Here is a 19585-nt window from a genome sequence, read left to right as displayed (position 1 = left end):
AAATAAATTGTTGCTACTTCCAAGTAAATAGTCGATGATGACAAATGATTACCGTCAGGTAAATCTTAACTAATGTTAAATCCGTAAGTGGCTTCTCTTCCCACCTTGGCTTTCTGAGAGGGTGTTGAAACTTTTTGAATGACCTATGGGGGCTCAGTCTTTAAATATGTTTAAGGTAGAGACTAGTAGATTCCTGAATACTAGTGGTGTACAGTGTTATGCGGATACAGTGAGTAAGAGACATTGAAGTGTTCAATCAGCAATGATCATTTTGAATGGTGGACAGGTTCGTCGGGCCGAATGACCTACTCCTGTTCTTAGAAATAATTCACATGAATATAGTGCCTTTGCATTATAAATTAACACCCAAGAAGTTTCATGGACGTGGGTCTCAAAGGAGGAGTCTGTGAGTTGCAGAGTTAGTGGGAATAGCAGAGTTTAGGATTTCGATTGTTGACATCACATTCGGAAATGCTGGACGAAGGGTGATGCACATAGTATTAAAGTTACGGGAATAGGATACACTGAAGGTGGAGAACGGTAAAATACAGATAGTTTGTGGATGGTGGGGCCAAACAGGAGATTATTAGAATTGTTGTAAAACAGAACATTCCGGAGAATTTCAGTAACTCTGGTATCATCTGTGGTGAGAGAAACAAAGTTAGCATTTTAACATTACGATTCCAACGTCATTCTTCTTTGTTTTTATAATATCGGAATAATCAAGTCTCATGCAGCCAGCTAGACATGGATGAGAGATTCGGTGACAGATGGGCTGAGGCAGAGGCGGGTGCTCTGGTAGTGAATGTAATTGGTCTTTATCAGCTCAGAGATTATGGGGTCAAAAGCACGTGAACATGTGGCCAAACTTCAGTCGAGTTTTATTTTGCCACTAGTTTTGTTCTCTTGCCTGGCAAAAAAAAGCACGAGTTTGTGGCATGATTAAACAAGATATCTTTGATTTTTTCTGGTATTCAACTGGAATTATCAGTGACTTATCCAACATGTTGGTCAGGCACCCAAACTGACCATTATTGGAGATCGTGTTGGAAGAGGTTGAAACGGGCGTGGTGTGCGTCCATGTAGAAATGTATACTATTTGTTTAGATAGTGATATCTCAAAAAGGAGATGTAGACGTTGGGGTGACGACAAGAATGGGTTTGTTTGCTTGCAGAAAACCAGGGTGGGAAGAGAAGCTGTTGTTGGAAATTTAACATTGGTTAAGATTTAGCTGGCGGTAATCATAGTTTACATCAATTATTTACTTAGAAGTAGTAACAGTTTATTTCAAAATCTAGTAAAATTTCCATTGCAATGAAATGAAATGCTTTCATCAATAATAACTAATCTCACGTTAATTTGTGTTCTGGTAGGATATGTTGTTCCAGCACCGTTTTTTGCCCATCAGAAAGATGGCGACGCTGGGACCAAGTAGTCACAGAGCAGATACTGTCAAGGTAATTTCCGGTGCTATGCACTTTGGGAGTCGGGCCTGGGAAAGTGCTGTGTAACGAATCGAGTTTAGGGTTAGGTTGCGGTTGAGTCAGGACTGTTGCGTTGGTCATGCCGGATTACCTGGGAACCGATCAGCGCAAAGCTAAGGAAGAAAAAGAAGAAGAAAAGCCTATTCGAGGTGAGTTGATGGCTTAAACTGGTGTCGGGAACGCAGTTAGGGGAGAGCTTTTTGCCGATGATGAGCGCAGAGGCCTTGTTGGTGTGGTGTCCAGGAGCCGGCTCTGTCTCCTGGGGACATGGCCGTTATTACATTTTTCTTTAGCCAAGATCATCAATCTCTACTCTGAGTTGTTAAGCCAGTTCTACTCGTGCCATTTTGCTGCGCCCAAGTTGACTGCCTGACAGCCTTGAACATATTCAATGACCCAGCTTCTGTTGCCTGTTGAAGTAAATTCCAAAGACTAACGAACCTTTGGGAAAATGGATTTCTCTCGTTGCTTTTATATCGGAAATTCTTCATCCTTAGGCTGTACCTCCGTGCATTCTATGTTTCCCCAGCTTCTGATTTTTGCAGCAAATCTAGGTTTTTGTAAAGAATAAAACTGCGTCCATGACAGTGTTGAAGGGTCTAGGCCCCGAAACGTCAGCTTTGCTGCTCCTAAGATGCTGCTTGGCCTGCTGTGTTCATCCGGCCCCATGCCTTGTTATCCATGACAGTGGTTGTGCGGGCGAACCTTGACTTTGTGAGGGTAGCAAAACTGAGGCTTGCACTTTCCAAATTTGGAGTAGGGAAGAAGCCCCTCAACAAATTTTTGAAGGCATACTCATTCAAAAGTTTCAACTTGACACCCGTGTATGAAAAATGTGTAAGATGCCGGATTTTCATGCTGATTTTTGGGACTTAAGTTACTAGCTCACCCCAGTGTTAAGTTGGTTGACATCAAAGCAAGATTTTATGATCTTTTTTGGCATTACAATTATTGAGTGTTGTAGTGAGGAGTATTGTTGCTTTTATTGGGAAGTGGGCCTTTTTAATGTGAAGAGTAAAAGCAGCTATCATTTAGGTTGAAAGCTTCCCATCGACTAAAATCAATGTTTGGTGGAAGTAGCCATGCAAGCAGTTGGAGCCTTTAAGGCCCATTGTACCTTGGAGCAAATATTTAATAACTGGAATGGCATATGTACCCACTGTTGGGTTTGTACTAATTCTTTGACTATAGACACCATAGATCAAATTTGTCTATCTCTTGAATTGTCTGGAAATAATGATTTGTGGGTATTAGACCTTTCTTTCATAAAACAAAACAAAATCTAAAGTTTATTTCATTATATGGAAGCAGCACGCAAACAACTTCTTAGTGGCCTTCCACGTCACTGACATTTTCCAAAACATGATTTTTAAAACTTTCTAATCATATCTCTCAACTCTTCAGGTTTACTGTATGACATCTTGCTCTTCTTTGTGGTACCGTTCTTCATCTGGTGAACCTGTATGGACTGTCACTTCAGTGGTCAGTTCTAAAGCCTTGGGGTTAGTGGGGATTGGTCAGTGCAGTTACTCAATATCTAAAATTTGATGTAGAATAATGCCAACAGTCTGGGTTCAATCCCTATGCCTGTGATAGCTCATGAAGACTTGACTTTTGCCTTGCCCATGCTTGATGCAGATTTGAGCTCTGTATAGCAACTAGTCTGATAGTGGGAGGTGTCTATGGTTCCTTATGGTTAATTGTCTTTACCTAAAGTGACTTGCATATAGACATCCTTGTCATTAAAATTAAGATCATATTCAGTTGCCTTTCCCTCTTTGCTCAGCTAACGAAATCCCCTGTATCTCACACAATCTTAGCTTTGATGTAAATGCATAGTCTGTCACCCATAGCCACTCATGCTCTCGATGAGCCTAACTTCAAGTATTTTAGTTTTATTTTAAACTGATTATTTTCCTTTTTAATTTTATTTCTGAAAGTAATTTCCATGGTATCATCAATTACATTACTTTTCAGCCCAGCTATCATTCCAATGATTTTTAAATCCAGATAATATATAATTTCTGAATATATCTCTTTGTTTGATTACAGCTTTAGATGAAGGGGATATTGCCCTCCTGAAGACTTATGTACGTATTCTTGTGTGTTCAGTTGCCATTCTTACAAATTGTACATTTAAACACTTACAATAATTACAGAAACTGAATGATCATATGTTGTTTGCTGTTTGCACAAAGTTTCATTCAAACAAGGACCTAAATTATAAACAAATTGTGCTTGAAGTTAATACTCATGATGGAATCAGCATTTTTACAAAGCGAAATAAATGTAGAGAAAATAACAAACCAGATCCCAGTTGAACTCCATTTTAAAAATTAGTCAGCACGGAGTGAAGTGATTGCTGTGGCCATCTTTCTTGCCTTCTGTTTGAAGAATTCCATTTCTCTGCTCCTTCCTCAGAAAATTAGTCTGCTATGTGAAAGAACTAGGCTCACCAACTAGTGTATTTTTATCTGCTCGGATTCAGTTACCTGCACAACCGCATCGGGTCGGGGGTTTTTATGTTGAAGTATTATTTTAATAGGACCCATTCAGACTGTGATCTTCCTTCCTACTTTGACCTACGAGGACACTTTTGAAACACGGGAGCTAAGGTCAGGATGAGAGAGACTCTCAGATGGAAATATGTGGGAAACACCTGCGGCAGCAAAGTTTACACGACTTGCGCTGCTTCACCCACCCTGGTCTATCCAACAGTGGAATTTTGCTGCTCAGCCTTGCTTAGGAGCTGCCATGCAAACATGTTCAACATTCAACTTCAGGAAGCCATGGGGATTTTGTTTTTGAAAGCAAGGCAATTTGAACAGCTTCCAACAGCTGGTGCATTTTGAGCTCCTGGTGTCTGCAAGGAAAAGATCATTTTCAAAGAATACCGCTGCTGACAATTAACAAAGCACTCCAATTGACAGAATTTAGAAAAAGCCACACACATTTGATTTAATCATGATGGAACATGCACCACACCCTCCACACTAACAACAGATCTACCACTTGATGGCACACCCTCCTGGTTGATTCTAAACATCACTAACAGCAACCTGGTTACTGATCAATATGATAAAACCCCACAATTCAACCTTTCATGGAAAATCCACATAATCATCTATCATCTGAGGATGGATAGTAGGGGGAGGATAATATGGCCATTTGCTCCAAAAGAGAAATATGAAGAACATTTCAATTTTTTTCAGGACTATCTAATTCTAATCATTCTGCAATGGCATCTTCCAGATCTGTGACAAGGACAAGAGCAGCAGATACGTGGGGATAGCACCAATGCAGTTTCCACTCAACCACACACCATCCAGATGTGGAATTCTAGCACTGCTCTTCCACTGTCACTGAGTCAAAATTCTCAAATTTCTTTCTTGTATACCTCGACCTGGAATCGAGCAGTTCAAAATTCAACTTAACATCACCATATCGAGGGAAGATAGAAATGGGCAATAAATGCTGGCTTAACCAGCAATGTTCACATCTCATGAAGTGGTTTATGTATGTTATTGGTTTGAATACATGGTTTTTATAAGCTTTATTTCAGTCAAAGGCAAAAATAAGGACATCTGTGGGCTAGGTGGTTTCATTAAGAATGATTTCTTTCTTTTAGAATGTAGGCCATTTTAAAATCACCAGAAAAGTTAATTTGTTTATTATTTTAATAGGAGTAAAAAAAATTAAGATATCAGATTTTATTGACCCCTGATAGAGCTTCTTATTATCTGGTTCATGCCAGTTCATACCTGATTTTGTGGCAATAAGTGACTATCTTTCCCATTTTTCATATTTTGTAGGGTCAGAGTACCTATTCCAGACAAATCAAACAAGTAGAGGATGACATCCAGCAGCTTCTCAAGAAAATTAATGAGCTGACCGGTATGTTTGAGTAAAACCAGTTAAGAGCTACTTTGATCTTTCACATGAAGAATGAGGTGACTTGATTGAAACTTTATAAGAGGGAACCCAACAAGCAGATGTGGAGAAAATGTTTATTGTAATGGGAAATCTACAACTAGGACTCAACCTGAAAAGCAAGGGTTGTCCATTTGAAAAGATAAGGTGAATTTCTGTCTGTAGGTTGATGGTCTTTGGAATTGTCTTCCCAAAAAAGTGCTGGAAGCAGAGCCCTAGAATATTTTTAAAGACAGGGGTATGTAGTTTCTTGTTGAGCAGGAGTTTGAAAGATAGTTAAGTAGATAGGAATGTGGATTTGAAGTTACAGTCAGTTTAGCCATATTCTTAACAAATGGCAGAGTAGGTCCAAGAGACTGGCATCAGGCGGAGGGAAAAAAAAGTATAAAATTCTAAACTTTTCTAGCAATATTTAATTAATATTGTTAATATAATGTCTTTTTGATCCAAATTCATTTTAAAAAACAATTTTAATAAGAATTTCATAGTCTTGAAGGGTATGTGTTGGGTGATCTGAGATTGCAACACTTTAGTAGAATTATAATGCTTTATCTTATTGTTAAAGGAAAGTAGTTCTAATTTGGATCAGCTTATATGTGCATGGGTTAAGTATTGTCGTTTATGCCGTCATTTGAAACGTCTGAGCCTTGTAAATTAATGCTAATCCCACTACCAAAAAGTAATTTAGTGGGTCTGCCTTTCTTTTTTACTTTTGAGTACTGAATTAATTTTCAACTGTTTTACTTCCAGCACCCCTTACTATTCTCTTCTACATTTTTAAAGTTTCTTTATATGGCTGTCAGAATTGCAGTTGCAAATCAAGAATCTCCTTATTAAGCTCCCCTAGTACAGCATGCTTTCATATATCAAGTTTTTTTTTAATTCATTCACTCACAGGATGTAGTTGTTGTTGGCTGAACCAGTATTTATTGCCCATCCCTAGATGCCCATGAGAAGGTGTGATGAGCTGCTGCCTTGAACAAATGAAATCCATTTAGTGCAGGGACTCCCAAAGTGAAGGAATTCCAGAATTTTGATTCACTGACACTGAAGGAACAGCAATTATTATTCTAAATCAGGATGGTGGGTTGCTTGGAGGGGATCTTGCAGATGGTAGTGTTCACATGTATCTGCTGCCCTTGTCCTTCTGGACAATAGGTCTTGGGTTTGCAAAGTACTGTCAAGAGAACCTTGCTGAATTTCCGCAGTGCATCCCATAGACAGTATATGTTTGCAGCTGCTGAGTGAATGTGATAGAGGTACTGAATGTTTTGTGGCTTTCGTGCCATCAGGCATGTTGCTTTGTCCTGGATGGTGTCAAGTTTCTTGAGTAGCCATTGCATTTCTATGACCAGTCCAGTTCAGTTTCTGGTCAAATGTAACTCTAAGTTTTGATGTCAATTCAGAAATGGTAATGCCATTGATAGTTGAGAGGTGATGATGTTTAGATTCTTGTCGGAGATTGTCATTGCCTGGCATTTGTATGGAGTAAATTATACTTGTCACTTTGTAGCCTAAGCCTAGATATTGTCCAGGTCATGCTGCATTTGGGCGTAGACTTCTTCAGTTTCGGAGGAGTCTTGAATGGTGCTGGATCTTGTAAAGTCACAGCAAAAATCCCACTTTTTGGATTCCAGACTGTTGGAGCCACGGGCTAAAAGATCCTTTGTCTTCTTTATTGCCAAATGGAAGAGCGGACCTCTTCTTGAGAATAATTTACTTGATCTATTCACAGGAATTATTTCATTCCTCTTTCTCTGCTTCTGTACCAATCATTTTCTTTTCCTTCTCGCCAATCCTGTGTTTGTAACTGTCATTCTTGTCCGAAGTCTCATGGCTTCTTTTTGAACCTGCTTCAAGTTGGTGTTGCTTTGAGACCTGTGTTATGTAATCACATGGACAAGTATTTCAAATTTCCTTACAAGGTGTCACCTTTCCTTGAAAGGTGTCACACTGTTTATTACTGGATATGGAATTTTTGATTCATCAGTTGTCTGATAGCTGTTAACTTTGTTTTAAATAGCTTTGATTGGCTTATTAAAGCAAAATTCTGTAGATGCCGGAAATCTGAAATAAAAATAGAAAGTGCTGAGGAAGCTCAGCAAATTTGGCATCATCTGTGAAGAAAGACACAGAGTGAATGTTTAAAGTTCATTAAGACAATTTGGATTTCTTGCTCAATAAATTAATTATACTGCAACCCTCTGTTTAAAAAAAAATTCCAAATTTTGTAATGCTGGACTGTAGTTTAATCAGATGAGAAAATTACATGGTTACTTGAAATGTCAAACCAATATGGATAACCTTTTTTCTGCTTTCCATGTAGAACTTTGATTTCTTTCGTATCAAAACTCCTGCTTTTAAAGTTTGGAATTTCTTGCTTTGTGATCTCTACATTGCACGTTATAATCCAATAACTTTTAAAATTTTGAGACACCATCTGAATCACCTTAAACATATGTTTGGTTACTTACTTCCTGAGGTATGCATTTTGTTTTACAAATATTTGATGTACGAGGGTATTATAATTGGATTGCAGTGGTTCAAGAAGGCAGCTTGTCAGAGCTTTCTCAAGGAAAATTAGAGATGCACAGCAAATGTTGGCATTACCAGTGACATTTGCATTCCATTTTTAACGTTTCACTTATTGTACTGTCCAGTTTAGCTTCAGCCAAAATAAATATAAACTTTTTTTTAAGAAGATCGGATTCCTTTTGTCTGTAGGTATCAAGGAGTCTGATACAGGTCTGGCTCCTCCAGCACTATGGGATCTGGCAGCTGACAAACAAACCCTGCAAAGTGAGCAGCCGTTGCAGGTTGCAAGGTATGAATTTTAAAATAATCTTAAAACTGAAATTCTGAATTTCCAGATATTGGTGGGGTTGCTTTCTTGTCATCTTGAACTCAAAACCTGTATATTTTGAGATTATAAACATGCTTGCCAAGCCAGTGGGTTAATTGCAAACATTTTGTCACCCTGCTAGGTAACATCGTCAGTGCGCCATCAGTGAAGTGTCGGTATTCTGTCCTGCTTATTATTTATATGCCTTGTTTTGCTAGGGTGGTTGGTATTACTTCCAGTTTTGTTTCTCAGTGGTTTGTACACCATGTCTAATTCAGTGTGTTTGTTGATGGAATTTCATTTGGAATACCAGCCTCCAGGAATTCCCTGGAGTGTCTCTGTTTGGCTTGTGCTCTTATCGATGTGTTGTCCATGTGTAGTGAGAAGAGTAAGAATTGATTGTGTCTCCTGGTGTGGCTAGTTGGTGTTTGTGTGTCCATATAGTCGATTTTCTTCTAGTTTGGCCTATGTTTGGTTCCATAGCAGAGATGTTTCAGAAACATATTTTTGACCTCACAATAAAGGTAAAAGATACAGTCATCATTGTCCCAAAGGACTATAATGCTGCTGTGTTTCTGGAGATGATTGGTGGTGTGACCTGAGGGTTACCACGCCTCAGGTGAGGGGAAAATCTGTAAAGATGGCTCCTTCATGGTAATCTCAGGCATGTGAATTTCTACAAGCAGACCTCATTCCATCATTTTTGTTACTCTGTTGTAACAGTTCAGTTTGTATAACTATCTGTGATAATAAAATGTGAGGCTGGATGAACACAGCAGGCCCAGCAGCGGCATCTCAGGGGCACAAAAGCTGATGTTTCGGGCCTAGAGGTCTAGGCCCGAAACGTCAGCTTTTGTGCTCCTGAGATGCTGCTGGGCCTGCTGTGTTCATCCAGCCTCACATTTTATTATCTTGGATTCTCCAGCATCTGCAGTTCCCATTATCACTGTATAACTATCTGTGTTTGACGTCCATGTTCACATAATACTGACTGCATTCTGTCATATTATCTGCAGTTCTGGTTGTCACAGTGTGGAAAGGATGTCGATTCTTTCAATTGGGTTTAAAGAAGGTTTACAAGGATATTGCCTGAATAGGTGTGTACTAGCTATAAGGAAAATTTGGACAAATTTAGATTGTTTTGCTCAGGCGTGGAAGGCTGTGGGATGACCTTACAGAAGTATATGAAATTGATTGGCATGAATAGACTGGATAGATGCAGTCTTTTTCTTGAGATGGAAATGTCAGATACCGGGGGGCACAGGTTTAAGGTGAGAAGGAGGGAGAAGATTTAAAGGAAATGTGATATGAATATTTTACATAGAGGTTGGTAGGGTATTGGAATGCACTGCCAGGGGAAGTAGTCTAAAGGGCAACTAGGGAAGGGCAATAAAAATGCTTGCCAGCCAATGATGCCCACATCCCACAAATGAATAAAAACAAGGCAATGATAGCAGTGTTTAAAAGGCATTTAGACGGATAAATGAACAGGCAGAAAATAGAGGGATATCGACATTGCGCAAGCAGATGGCATTAGTTTAGAATGGCATCATGGTCAGCACAGACAAAGGGTGTGTTCCTGTGCTGTAAGTACTGTTGTATGTTCTGATAATCTCCCAAGTTTTAAAACTTGATACATTCCAACTAAACAATTTGAATATGGAGAAACGTTAAGTGTGGGAGCGACTTAGTTTAAAAATGTCGTCTTGAACCTGAAGGATGTAAAATGATTTCTTCTAAGTTTTCTTTGGTAATGTATTTCAAGAGTAGGAAAGTGAACATTTTTACTGTTGCTAATGTGGGCAGTCATCCTGTTGGTACTTTAATTGAAATTCAACAAAAATACATACATTTTTTATTCTGCAACTTTACATTGCTATCCAAAGATTCTGTATTGTGCTTGTTCCAATTTAGTACACAGTTGACATGTCTTCTGAACAAATTTTTCAGATATTGGTCCCTATTTGGATGTCCTTAGTTTTGGATGATCTGAACTTCCAAACAGAAAGAATGGAGGACTTGTCACTTGCCATGGCAAGTGAAACTTATGGAGATGTGTTAGAAGCTGTAAAGGGATGTCGGGCATTGCTGCTACTATAAATCCTGTGACTTCATGCTTGTACTTGCTGAAGCTTAATTAATTAAATGTGAATGAAATCCACTTTTTTTTTTCTTTTTATAGATGTACAAAGATCATTAATGCAGATTCAGAAGATCCTAAGTACATAATTAATGTGAAGCAGTTTGCAAAATTTGTAGTTGATTTGAGTGACCAGGTGGCTCCTACTGACATTGAGGAAGGAATGAGAGTTGGGTATGGACAAAATCTTTAATTTTTCTATATGCCAGCTGATATGCACTTCTTATAATATGTTTTACTAACTTAGCGATTTTATACATTTAAACAAATCAAACTTAAGGAAGTTTCAGATTCACGGTTGCATTCAATTTATATCTGTTGGAATTAACAGAGTCAATTTCAACATATTTTACATGAATTTGCGGCACATTTTAAAATACTTCTTTGAACATTTTGACAGTGTGGATCGAAATAAATATCAAATCCATATTCCTCTGCCTCCAAAGATTGATCCCACGGTTACGATGATGCAAGTAAGTCCAGCAGCAAAAACTTAGAATATGTATCGTGCTTTCAGCATGATAAAACATTCCAAATGAAAAGAGGAGCTGTCAGGTGAGAGGCATAAAGGTTTAGGGAGTGAATTCTAGCTTAGGGTCTAAACAGCTGAAGGCAGGGATATCGTACAGAATGATGTTAGCTATAACAAAAATGGCGGGGCGGGGGGGGGGGGACGCGTCTTGATTGAGACCAGAATTAATGGAATGCAAAGTAATCTGTGGGTTGTAGGGCTGGAGTAGTTCAGGGAGAGATGAGACCCGAAGGAATTTGGACACAAGATGAGGATTTTAAGTTTTTTAAAAGCACACAGAGGCCATGAGCCAATGTAGGTCAGTGAGCACAGGGCGAATAAATGAACAGGACTTGGTTCAGAAGGTCCTGATATATACTGTCACTTTACTGCCTGGAAGAACAAGAGCAGCAAGTGCTTAAGAATGTCACAGCTTTGAGACTTGAAAATATCTTGTCCATTCATTCATTGTTTCTGGGTTAAAATACTGAAATTGCCTAACATCAATGTGAATGTACCTTAAGCTAGACTGTATCAGTTCAAAAAGGTAGCTTACTGGGAAGGAAAATGTATGCTGTTCTTGTGGTTGATGTTAGGTGAGTGGCCAGCTAAGACAGTGTTGAAATAGTTGCATCTTGTCGTTTATCTCAAGAGGGTTGGAATATAAAAGCAGCGATGTGCTTCTGAGGCTTTATAAGGCTCTAGTTAGGCCCCATTTAGAATACTGTGCCCAATTTTGGGCCCCACACCTCAGGAAGGACATACTAGCCTTGGAGCGTGTCCAGCGGAGATTCACACGGATGATCCCTGGAATGGTAGGTTTAGTGTACGATGAACGGCTAAGGATCCTGGGATTGTACTCATTCAAGTTTAGAAGGTTGAGGGGAGATCTAATAGAGACTTACAAGATAATGTATGGTTTAGAAGGGGTGGACGTTAGGAAGTCATTTCCGTTAGGCGGGGAGACTAGGACCCGTGGGCACAGCCTTAAAATTAGAGGGGGTAAATTTAAAACTGAAATGAAACGACATTTCTTCAGCCAGAGAGTGGCTTGTGGAATTCATTGCCGCGGAGTGCAGTGGAGGCCAGGACGTTGGATGCCTTCAAGGCAGAGATCGATAGATTCTTGATCTCACAAGGAATCAAGGGCAACGGGGAGAGTGCAGGGAAATGGTGTTGAAATGCCCATCAGCCATGATTTAAATGGCAGAGTGGACTTGATGGGCCGAATGGCCTTAATTCCACTCCTATGTCTTATGGTCTGTCTAAAAGTATCAAATGCATGGGAAAGGGTTCCAGCAGCAGGTAGTTACGGACAAAATACCAGAAGTGAAAGCAGGCAGTCTTAGTAAAGAGGATTCCAAGATAATAAAATGTGAGGCTGGATGAACACAGCAGGCCAAGCAGCATCTCAGGAGCTCAAAAGCTGACGTTTTGGGCCTAGACCCTTCATCAGAGAGACTCTCTGATGAAGGGTCTAGGCTCGAAACATCAGCTTTTGTGCTCCTGAGATGCTGCTTGGCCTGCTGTGTTCATCCAGCCTCACATTTTATTATCTTGGAATTCTCCAGCATCTGCAGTTTCCATTATCTCTTAGTAAAGAGGATGTAGGTTTAAAGCACAAATCAGAGTCAAGTAGAACAATGAGATTACAAATGATCTGGTTCAGGTGGAGACAGTAACCAGGAAGCATGATTGAGATTGTGAGCAGTGAACAGAGATTATAGTCTGACCAAAGATATTAGCATTGATCTTCTCAGCATTTGACTGGAGGGAATTTCAGCTCCTCCACAACTGATGTTGAGCAGCCTGACAAATCAAACAGTGGAGTGATCAAGTGAGGTGGTGGTGAGGGGGAACTGGGTTGTTTACAGTATATGTGAACCGACTTAGAATATAAATATTGAGTGATTTTGGGTCTCCAAAGGTTAACTAAGGGGGTTCAGAAGAAAATACAGCATAAGAGATTGTCTGTGTCTGTGGCTGTATCTGTAGAGTTAGGAGTGGAATCAGCTGGACAGAAGAGTTTGTCATTGAGATGGAAGTGTCAAAGACTGCAGACAAGTCAAGAGAAATGGTAAGGGAATGATACTTCAGGTAATTAGATGTGCTTTTTAGGGCCATTTCAATTCTGTGGTGAAGCAGAAACCTAATCAAAGGTGTTCAGACTTGGAATTGAGACATGTGGGACTTCAGCGATGGAATATTAGTCAGTAGATAGTAAGGGCAGCAAAATTAAAATGTTTCTTTTGGGGTAATAGAGAATGAATGGTTCGGATTTGAAATGGACAGCAGGTACTACCTAAGGGGTACCGGAGAACCCATTGCATTGCAAGTTTAGTTATTAATTGAATAAGTCTCAAAGGCTTCTCCAATAAAATCCTGAATATTAACTCTGTGTATTATTGGTTTCAGACCTCATTGTCAGGAGTACTGATTCAGGAATGAAGTTTCAGAGCAGGTTACACTAGTTTTTTTAAAAAACTTGGTTAGTGGCTCAGGTTTTTTAGTTTTGTTTTGTATTAGGGTGAGTTACCAATCCTTTCAAATCTTTCGCCTAGTATGAATATTCAGTTTTGAGGCCTGTCATTTGTACTTAGAGTCAATTTGAAATGCTCAGAAAACAGTTTTTATGTTTAGAGAGGTGTATTATATTATTAGAGCCATGTCAATGTATTTTTTCAGTTTTCTACCGCTAATTGAGCAGAACAGCGACTGAAAGAATTATCCTGTTAGTTATAGAACATAGAACAATACGACGCAGAACAGGCCCTTCGGCCCTCTGTTGCACCGGCCTGTCAACTAGTCTAAGCCCCTCCCCCTACACTATCCCATCATTATCCATATGCTTATCCAAGCGCTGTTTAAATGCCCCTAATGTGGCTGAGTTAAGGGGCATTTAAACATGTGAACTAACCTTTACTAATTCTGGTATTTTCAGTGTTCACTATTTGACAGGTTTTTTAAAAGGACTTAATTTTGAGTGTTTAAACCTGCATGGATAGTAAAAATTTTACTCCTTTCTTTCTGTAATACTACTGACATCTTCTGCCTTGGTTCTTCTCAGCAGTAAAGGTGACAGTTTAAATCAACACCTTCTGAACTAAATCCTGTTCATTTGTCATCCCCCTGCTTACTGACCTTTGTTGGCTTGTGGTCCTTGTGCGCTTTTAAAAAACATTAAAATCTCCATTCTAAAATTCAAATCCCTTCATGGTCTCATCCCTTCCCAAACAGTTAAAATTGTATTTGCAGGCTAAATTTGTAAACCATTATAGTAATCAATGCTTCAAATGCATTTTCAGGTGGAAGAAAAGCCAGATGTGACATACAGTGATGTTGGTGGCTGCAAAGAACAGATTGAGAAATTGAGGGAGGTAGTGGAAACTCCTTTGCTGCATGTAAGTATACATCTTGTATCATATCATTTGCTTAAGATTTACTCTTTTACTATTCAGTCTGTGCAGTAATGTCAGTGAATAACAAAGTTGTTTTGGAGAAATGGGGAATGTGGATAGCCGATAAACTGGATTGGTTTTGTTATTTTAACATGGCTGCAATAATTTTATTTTACAAGCTGCTATACATAGTCGTTATGAGAAGGAATTGTGCATTGTATTAAATCACTGTCTTGACTTTCAGCCAGAACGCTTTGTGAACCTTGGTATTGAACCACCAAAGGGAGTGCTGCTATTTGGACCACCAGGAACAGGGAAAACGCTGTGTGCACGAGCTGTGGCAAACAGGACAGATGCTTGCTTCATAAGAGTGATTGGGTCTGAACTGGTACAAAAGTATGTGGGAGAGGTAAAAAAAACCTTTCTGACACTTGGAGTGATGTCGGTACTCTGTCTCTGTCTGAAATATTGGCAATTCACACCTCACTCAAGTAGAGGCACACATGTGCTCCTTGAGCAGGTCTTAGTCTTTGAAGATCTGTTTCTTGAATAAGACATTTGTGAAAGTAATCACACAAATTTGATTGTGATCAGAGATAATGGGAACTGCAAATGCTGGAGAATCTGAGATAACAAAGTGTGAAGCTGGATGAACACAGCAGGCGAAGCAGCATCTCAGGAGCACAAAAGCTCCTAACATGCAAATTTGATTACACATTTCAGCTCTAACAATTTTTCTGTGAAATTTTAAATTGCTAGTCTCTGGAATGATAGAAGTCACTTTAATAAGTAAGAGACAAAGAAACTGCAGATGCTGGAATCCAAGGTAGGCAAGCAGGAGGCTGGAAGAACACAGCTGGCCAGGCAGCATCTGGAGCAAAGGAGTAGTCAGTATTTCAGATATTACCCTGCTTCAGGACCGGTAAGGTCCGAAGAAGGGTAATATCTGAAATGTTGACTGCTTCTTTCCTCCAGATGCTGCCTGACTTTACTAAGTAGACTGCAGCAGCTAATAATTTGTTGTATTCTTTCTTGGAAGTTAATATAGTAGAGTTGTTCCAGATATGTTTAGTACTTTTTATTCCATTTTTAGGGTGCTCGGATGGTCCGTGAACTTTTTGAGATGGCCAGAACAAAGAAGGCTTGTTTAATATTCTTTGATGAGATTGATGCAATTGGAGGTACTTGTATCTAATTTCTTCAGAAAAAAATGTCTTTGGGCTAAATGACTATTTGAAACAGTGTAAGGAAATTTTTGTCAATAGACTGATCAGATGGTTGTAGCATGCCATTAGATGACGACGCTCCTCAGGGAACTACTTGTTGACTTGATTAAAACGTTTCGGCACTATCAACCTTAATTGTAAATGCTGCTAAACAATGTTTCCTTACTGAAACCTCACCCTGCCAAAATATGAACCGAAGGAATTAACTGATCAGGACAGATGCAAGAAAGCTTCCTTTGAAATTTGGAAATGATTTTTACCACATGAAAGAAACACACCGGCAAATTTATTTGGATGAAGGCATTGCCATAGAAAGTGCACTCAGGAGCTATGTTCCACTTTGAATTTACCAAAGGTGCAATGTTTGGACATCATCATTTCGTGTAAAAGATGACAGGCTTCTGGATTTGTGGCTTCTGGCAGGTGTACACAAACACTATATATAGTGAGCTGAACTGATCGTTTTAAATAGGTTGGTGAAATTTTTAGTACACTTCAGATTGGGCAACAAGTTCCCTTTAAAAATTAGCATTATTGCATCTGTACTGGTGAGGAAAGGTCACAGGTTCTTGAATAGATTTGTAGCTTGTGTTGTGGATGCTTTTTGAACTAGCAAACTAACCACAGTAAAGGTCAAAAGCTTCAACAATGTGTCTTTTCTCTTTAGTTTAGTTTCAAAGAGATGCATGCCATGGAGTCAAAATTCTATGAAATCTGCCTGTCAGTTTCTGTCCTGAAGGTCTCTCTTGGTTGAGCACACTGTTTTCATTATGTGTATATTGCACCCCTTTAATTATTCAAAAAAGTTGCCTGTTTTCTGTATTTCATACCTCCTGATTTAATACGTTGAGCATATGCATTAGCATTTGAAAGGCATTTTATTTTCTCCAAGGTGCTCGTTTCGATGATGGTGCTGGTGGTGACAATGAGGTTCAACGTACAATGCTGGAGCTTATTAACCAACTTGATGGATTTGACCCCAGGGGCAACATTAAAGTACTGATGGCCACAAACAGACCTGATACGTTAGATCCAGCTCTGATGAGACCTGGACGTTTAGACCGTAAAATTGAATTTAGTTTACCAGATCTTGAGGTATGGAGAAATGCTACCTAATGCATTTTGAACATTAACTTATGAATCTTTTTAAAAAAAAAATTGGGACTATTTTCCAAATCTCTATTGAATTTCTATAAACCTTGTATAAAATAACCATTTTTGTATATGTTGTAAACTAGTGAAAAATGACAAAGTTTAACATTGCTACACTTTAGGTTCACCTGCAAACTGAGTTCCAGACTGCCAGTTTTTCCCTATAAATGTTCTTGCCATGATTTGAAATCAACAAATGTGGAAAAAAAATGTTAATTCTATCCAACTGCAATGTATTAAGATATGGCATATAAACTACAATTTAAGCTGCTTGTGATTTTCAATTCAGGGTCGAACTCACATTTTCAAAATCCACGCACGTTCCATGAGTGTGGAGAGAGACATAAGATTTGAATTGCTTGCTCGGCTGTGTCCTAACAGTACTGGTGAGTTAATGTCGTTTTAAAAATAGATTCTAAAAATACTTTTTGAACTTTTTCAATTCCAAGATGTTTAAATCTGAATGTTTACAAATGCCAATGCAGGTAGTTCTGCAATAACGTGTTTTGTTAACGCAAATTGGCTGTAACGCGCTTCATGAATAGTGGACCCTGTTTGGATAATGTGAACTTCCTAATGTACAATACAGCAATTTTTTCTCTATAGCAATTTCCCTCTCCCTTGATTTTCAATTGCATGAGGTCACAAGAATGCAAATAGTGTTATAGGAGAACTACCTGTATTCAAAATCCTGTTAGGAGGAACATATGCTATTCAGCCCAAGTCTGTTTCATCATTTTAATATGGTCGTGGCTAATCCTCTTCAACACTTCTTTCTCCATACCCTGGTCCAACTTTGCCAGTATTTTGTTTCTATGAGAGAGCCCCTCATTCTTCAAAACTCCAGTGAATACAGGCTTAGTTAATCTAACTTCTCATATAAAAATACAGTGTAGAAGTGTCCGATCTTAGGTAAGGTGACCAAAGTTACACACAGTACTCCAGGTGTGGTCTCACCAAAATTATGTATAGCTGCTGTAAAGTTGCCCTGAAGGCCATATACCATTCCGAAATGCTTGCTTTCAGTGGCTGGTGTACAAGGACGGCCACGTCCTTTGGATATCAACACTTCCCAATCCACAACAGAATTTGTTATAGCTGACCATAGCTCCTGCTTCTGTGGCATTTAAACTATTTGTTTCATCCAAGGTCTTGAAGTTGTTCAGATGATGCGCTACCCTTTTTACCCAACATCCACCAACCCCTGATTCCAAAGCAAGGTGTTAGCAAATGACACAATGATGCTGAGATTTGAAAATCTTCCTATATAGGACTATATAACTCATCTGTAAAGGTTATACTTTAGCCAGCCCCTAGTATTTAGTTTTTAGGACAAATCTCGTGACTACCATGATGCAACAAATGTGATGTAACCAGGCTTTGCTATATTTTTCACCTCTTACCAGGAGCTGAAATTCGCAGTGTTTGTACAGAAGCTGGAATGTTTGCTATTCGTGCACGTCGGAAAATTGCTACAGAGAAGGATTTTTTGGAAGCTGTGAATAAAGTTATCAAGTCATATGCTAAGTTCAGTGCTACTCCACGATACATGACCTACAACTAATTTTCTGCACGATCGTAATACTTGAATTCTATAATCCTGTTGTGATTTTGAGTAGCTGTAACAAGTGGGATGATGTTTTACGCAACTTTGTTGGTCCAGTTATGACAAATAAAAAATTGAAACTTCAATGTGTAGTTTGGTAACTGCCACAAAGTAGATGATTGTAAAAGAAGTAGGAATGTAAGTGGCTAGATTTTATACTTGCCCATCAGTAGGTTTGGGGTTGAGAAGAGTGGCTTTCCTGCTGACCTGACATTTTACTGGGGATGAGGCCACTTAGTTCCCACAGACCCCACAATATTTTATCCAGTGAAGGAATCAAGAAACCCATGCCATGTAGGAAGCACAGTGGCATTGGCTGCATAAACTTGATAGGCAAGTAAAGAGAAGGAGCATCAATTGCTGGGTGCCTTCTGGTGATGTGATGGAAATCTAACTCTATGCTCGTGCAGGTTATTCCCTTCAAATCCCATGTTGACACAGTCCTATGGTCCATAGCATCTCTCGCAAAAGAGATGCTATGAAAATGTTACCAACTCTGATTGGATGGTTTTGTGCAGGCTTTATACAACCTGTCCCTATTCCCCAATTGTTATCTGCCAGACATCTACCCTCACACCACTTTGGAAATTGGGAAAACTCTGACAAAAAATATAAAATGCTGCATATACTTGACTTCTGATGAAAGATCCTTTATTAAAATGCTAACTCTGTCTACATGTGCTACCAAATCTGACTCCTCTTCATTTCCTACCAGTCAAGGGATGAGATCCTTAGTAGGAGACCAAATCAATGCTATTAGGTTCATATTCTTAGAATTCCTAGAGTGTGGAAGCTGGCCATTTGAGTCCACACTGACCCACCCCAACGAGCATCCCATCCAGACTCATGCCACCACCCAGTCCCTGTAACCCACCTAACCGGCACATCCCTGGACATTGACTATTTAGCACTGTCAATCCACCTAACTGCACATCTTTGGAATGTGGGAGGAAACCAGAGCACCTTCAGGAAACACACACACAGATAGGGGGAGAATGTGCAAACTCTGTACAGACAGTTGCTGGAGGCATGAATCAATAGTCATAAGTTGTGTTGGAGTCATTGCAGTGCAATGAAACAGGCAGAAGTTGGATTGAACTGAAGAGTTTAGCACAGTGTTGCAGAATAAAAAGGGACCTTTAATGAGGAAAGTTGAAACGGAGAAGTAATGATGTTAAGGCTTATTGGGTAGAAATTGAGATTTGGATTAGGAATCATGAAAACTGATTTGAAGGCGACTAAAATTCAATTACAATATCAGGTAGTATAGGAACTCAAACGTAGAGTGTAAAAAG

General features: G+C 39.2%; 1 protein-coding gene across 2 annotated transcripts; it reads left to right on the top strand.

Moving 5' to 3' along the window:
* Window positions 1-1464: 1464 nt before the first annotated feature.
* On the top strand, window positions 1465-18376 carry psmc2 (proteasome 26S subunit, ATPase 2). 2 transcript variants are annotated; one of them, XM_048554535.2, is made up of 12 exons: window positions 1466-1634; window positions 3538-3575; window positions 5298-5379; window positions 8140-8239; window positions 10440-10571; window positions 10798-10870; window positions 14214-14309; window positions 14551-14715; window positions 15400-15487; window positions 16425-16627; window positions 16974-17070; window positions 18091-18376. In XM_048554535.2, exons 1-12 carry the CDS (start codon window positions 1565-1567, stop codon window positions 18246-18248), a joined length of 1302 nt encoding a protein of 433 aa, XP_048410492.1. In that variant the 5' UTR covers window positions 1466-1564; the 3' UTR covers window positions 18249-18376. The 2 variants fall into 2 exon arrangements, with proteins under 2 accessions (XP_048410493.1, XP_048410492.1); XM_048554536.2 differs by lacking the exons at window positions 3538-3575; window positions 5298-5379 and having other exon boundaries at window positions 1465-1634.
* The last annotated feature ends 1209 nt before the right edge of the window (window positions 18377-19585 follow it).

The sequence above is a fragment of the Stegostoma tigrinum genome, chromosome 25, assembly GCF_030684315.1.
Source record: "Stegostoma tigrinum isolate sSteTig4 chromosome 25, sSteTig4.hap1, whole genome shotgun sequence".
Lineage (NCBI taxonomy): Eukaryota > Metazoa > Chordata > Chondrichthyes > Orectolobiformes > Stegostomatidae > Stegostoma > Stegostoma tigrinum.
This window is presented reverse-complemented; position numbering and strand designations above follow the sequence as displayed.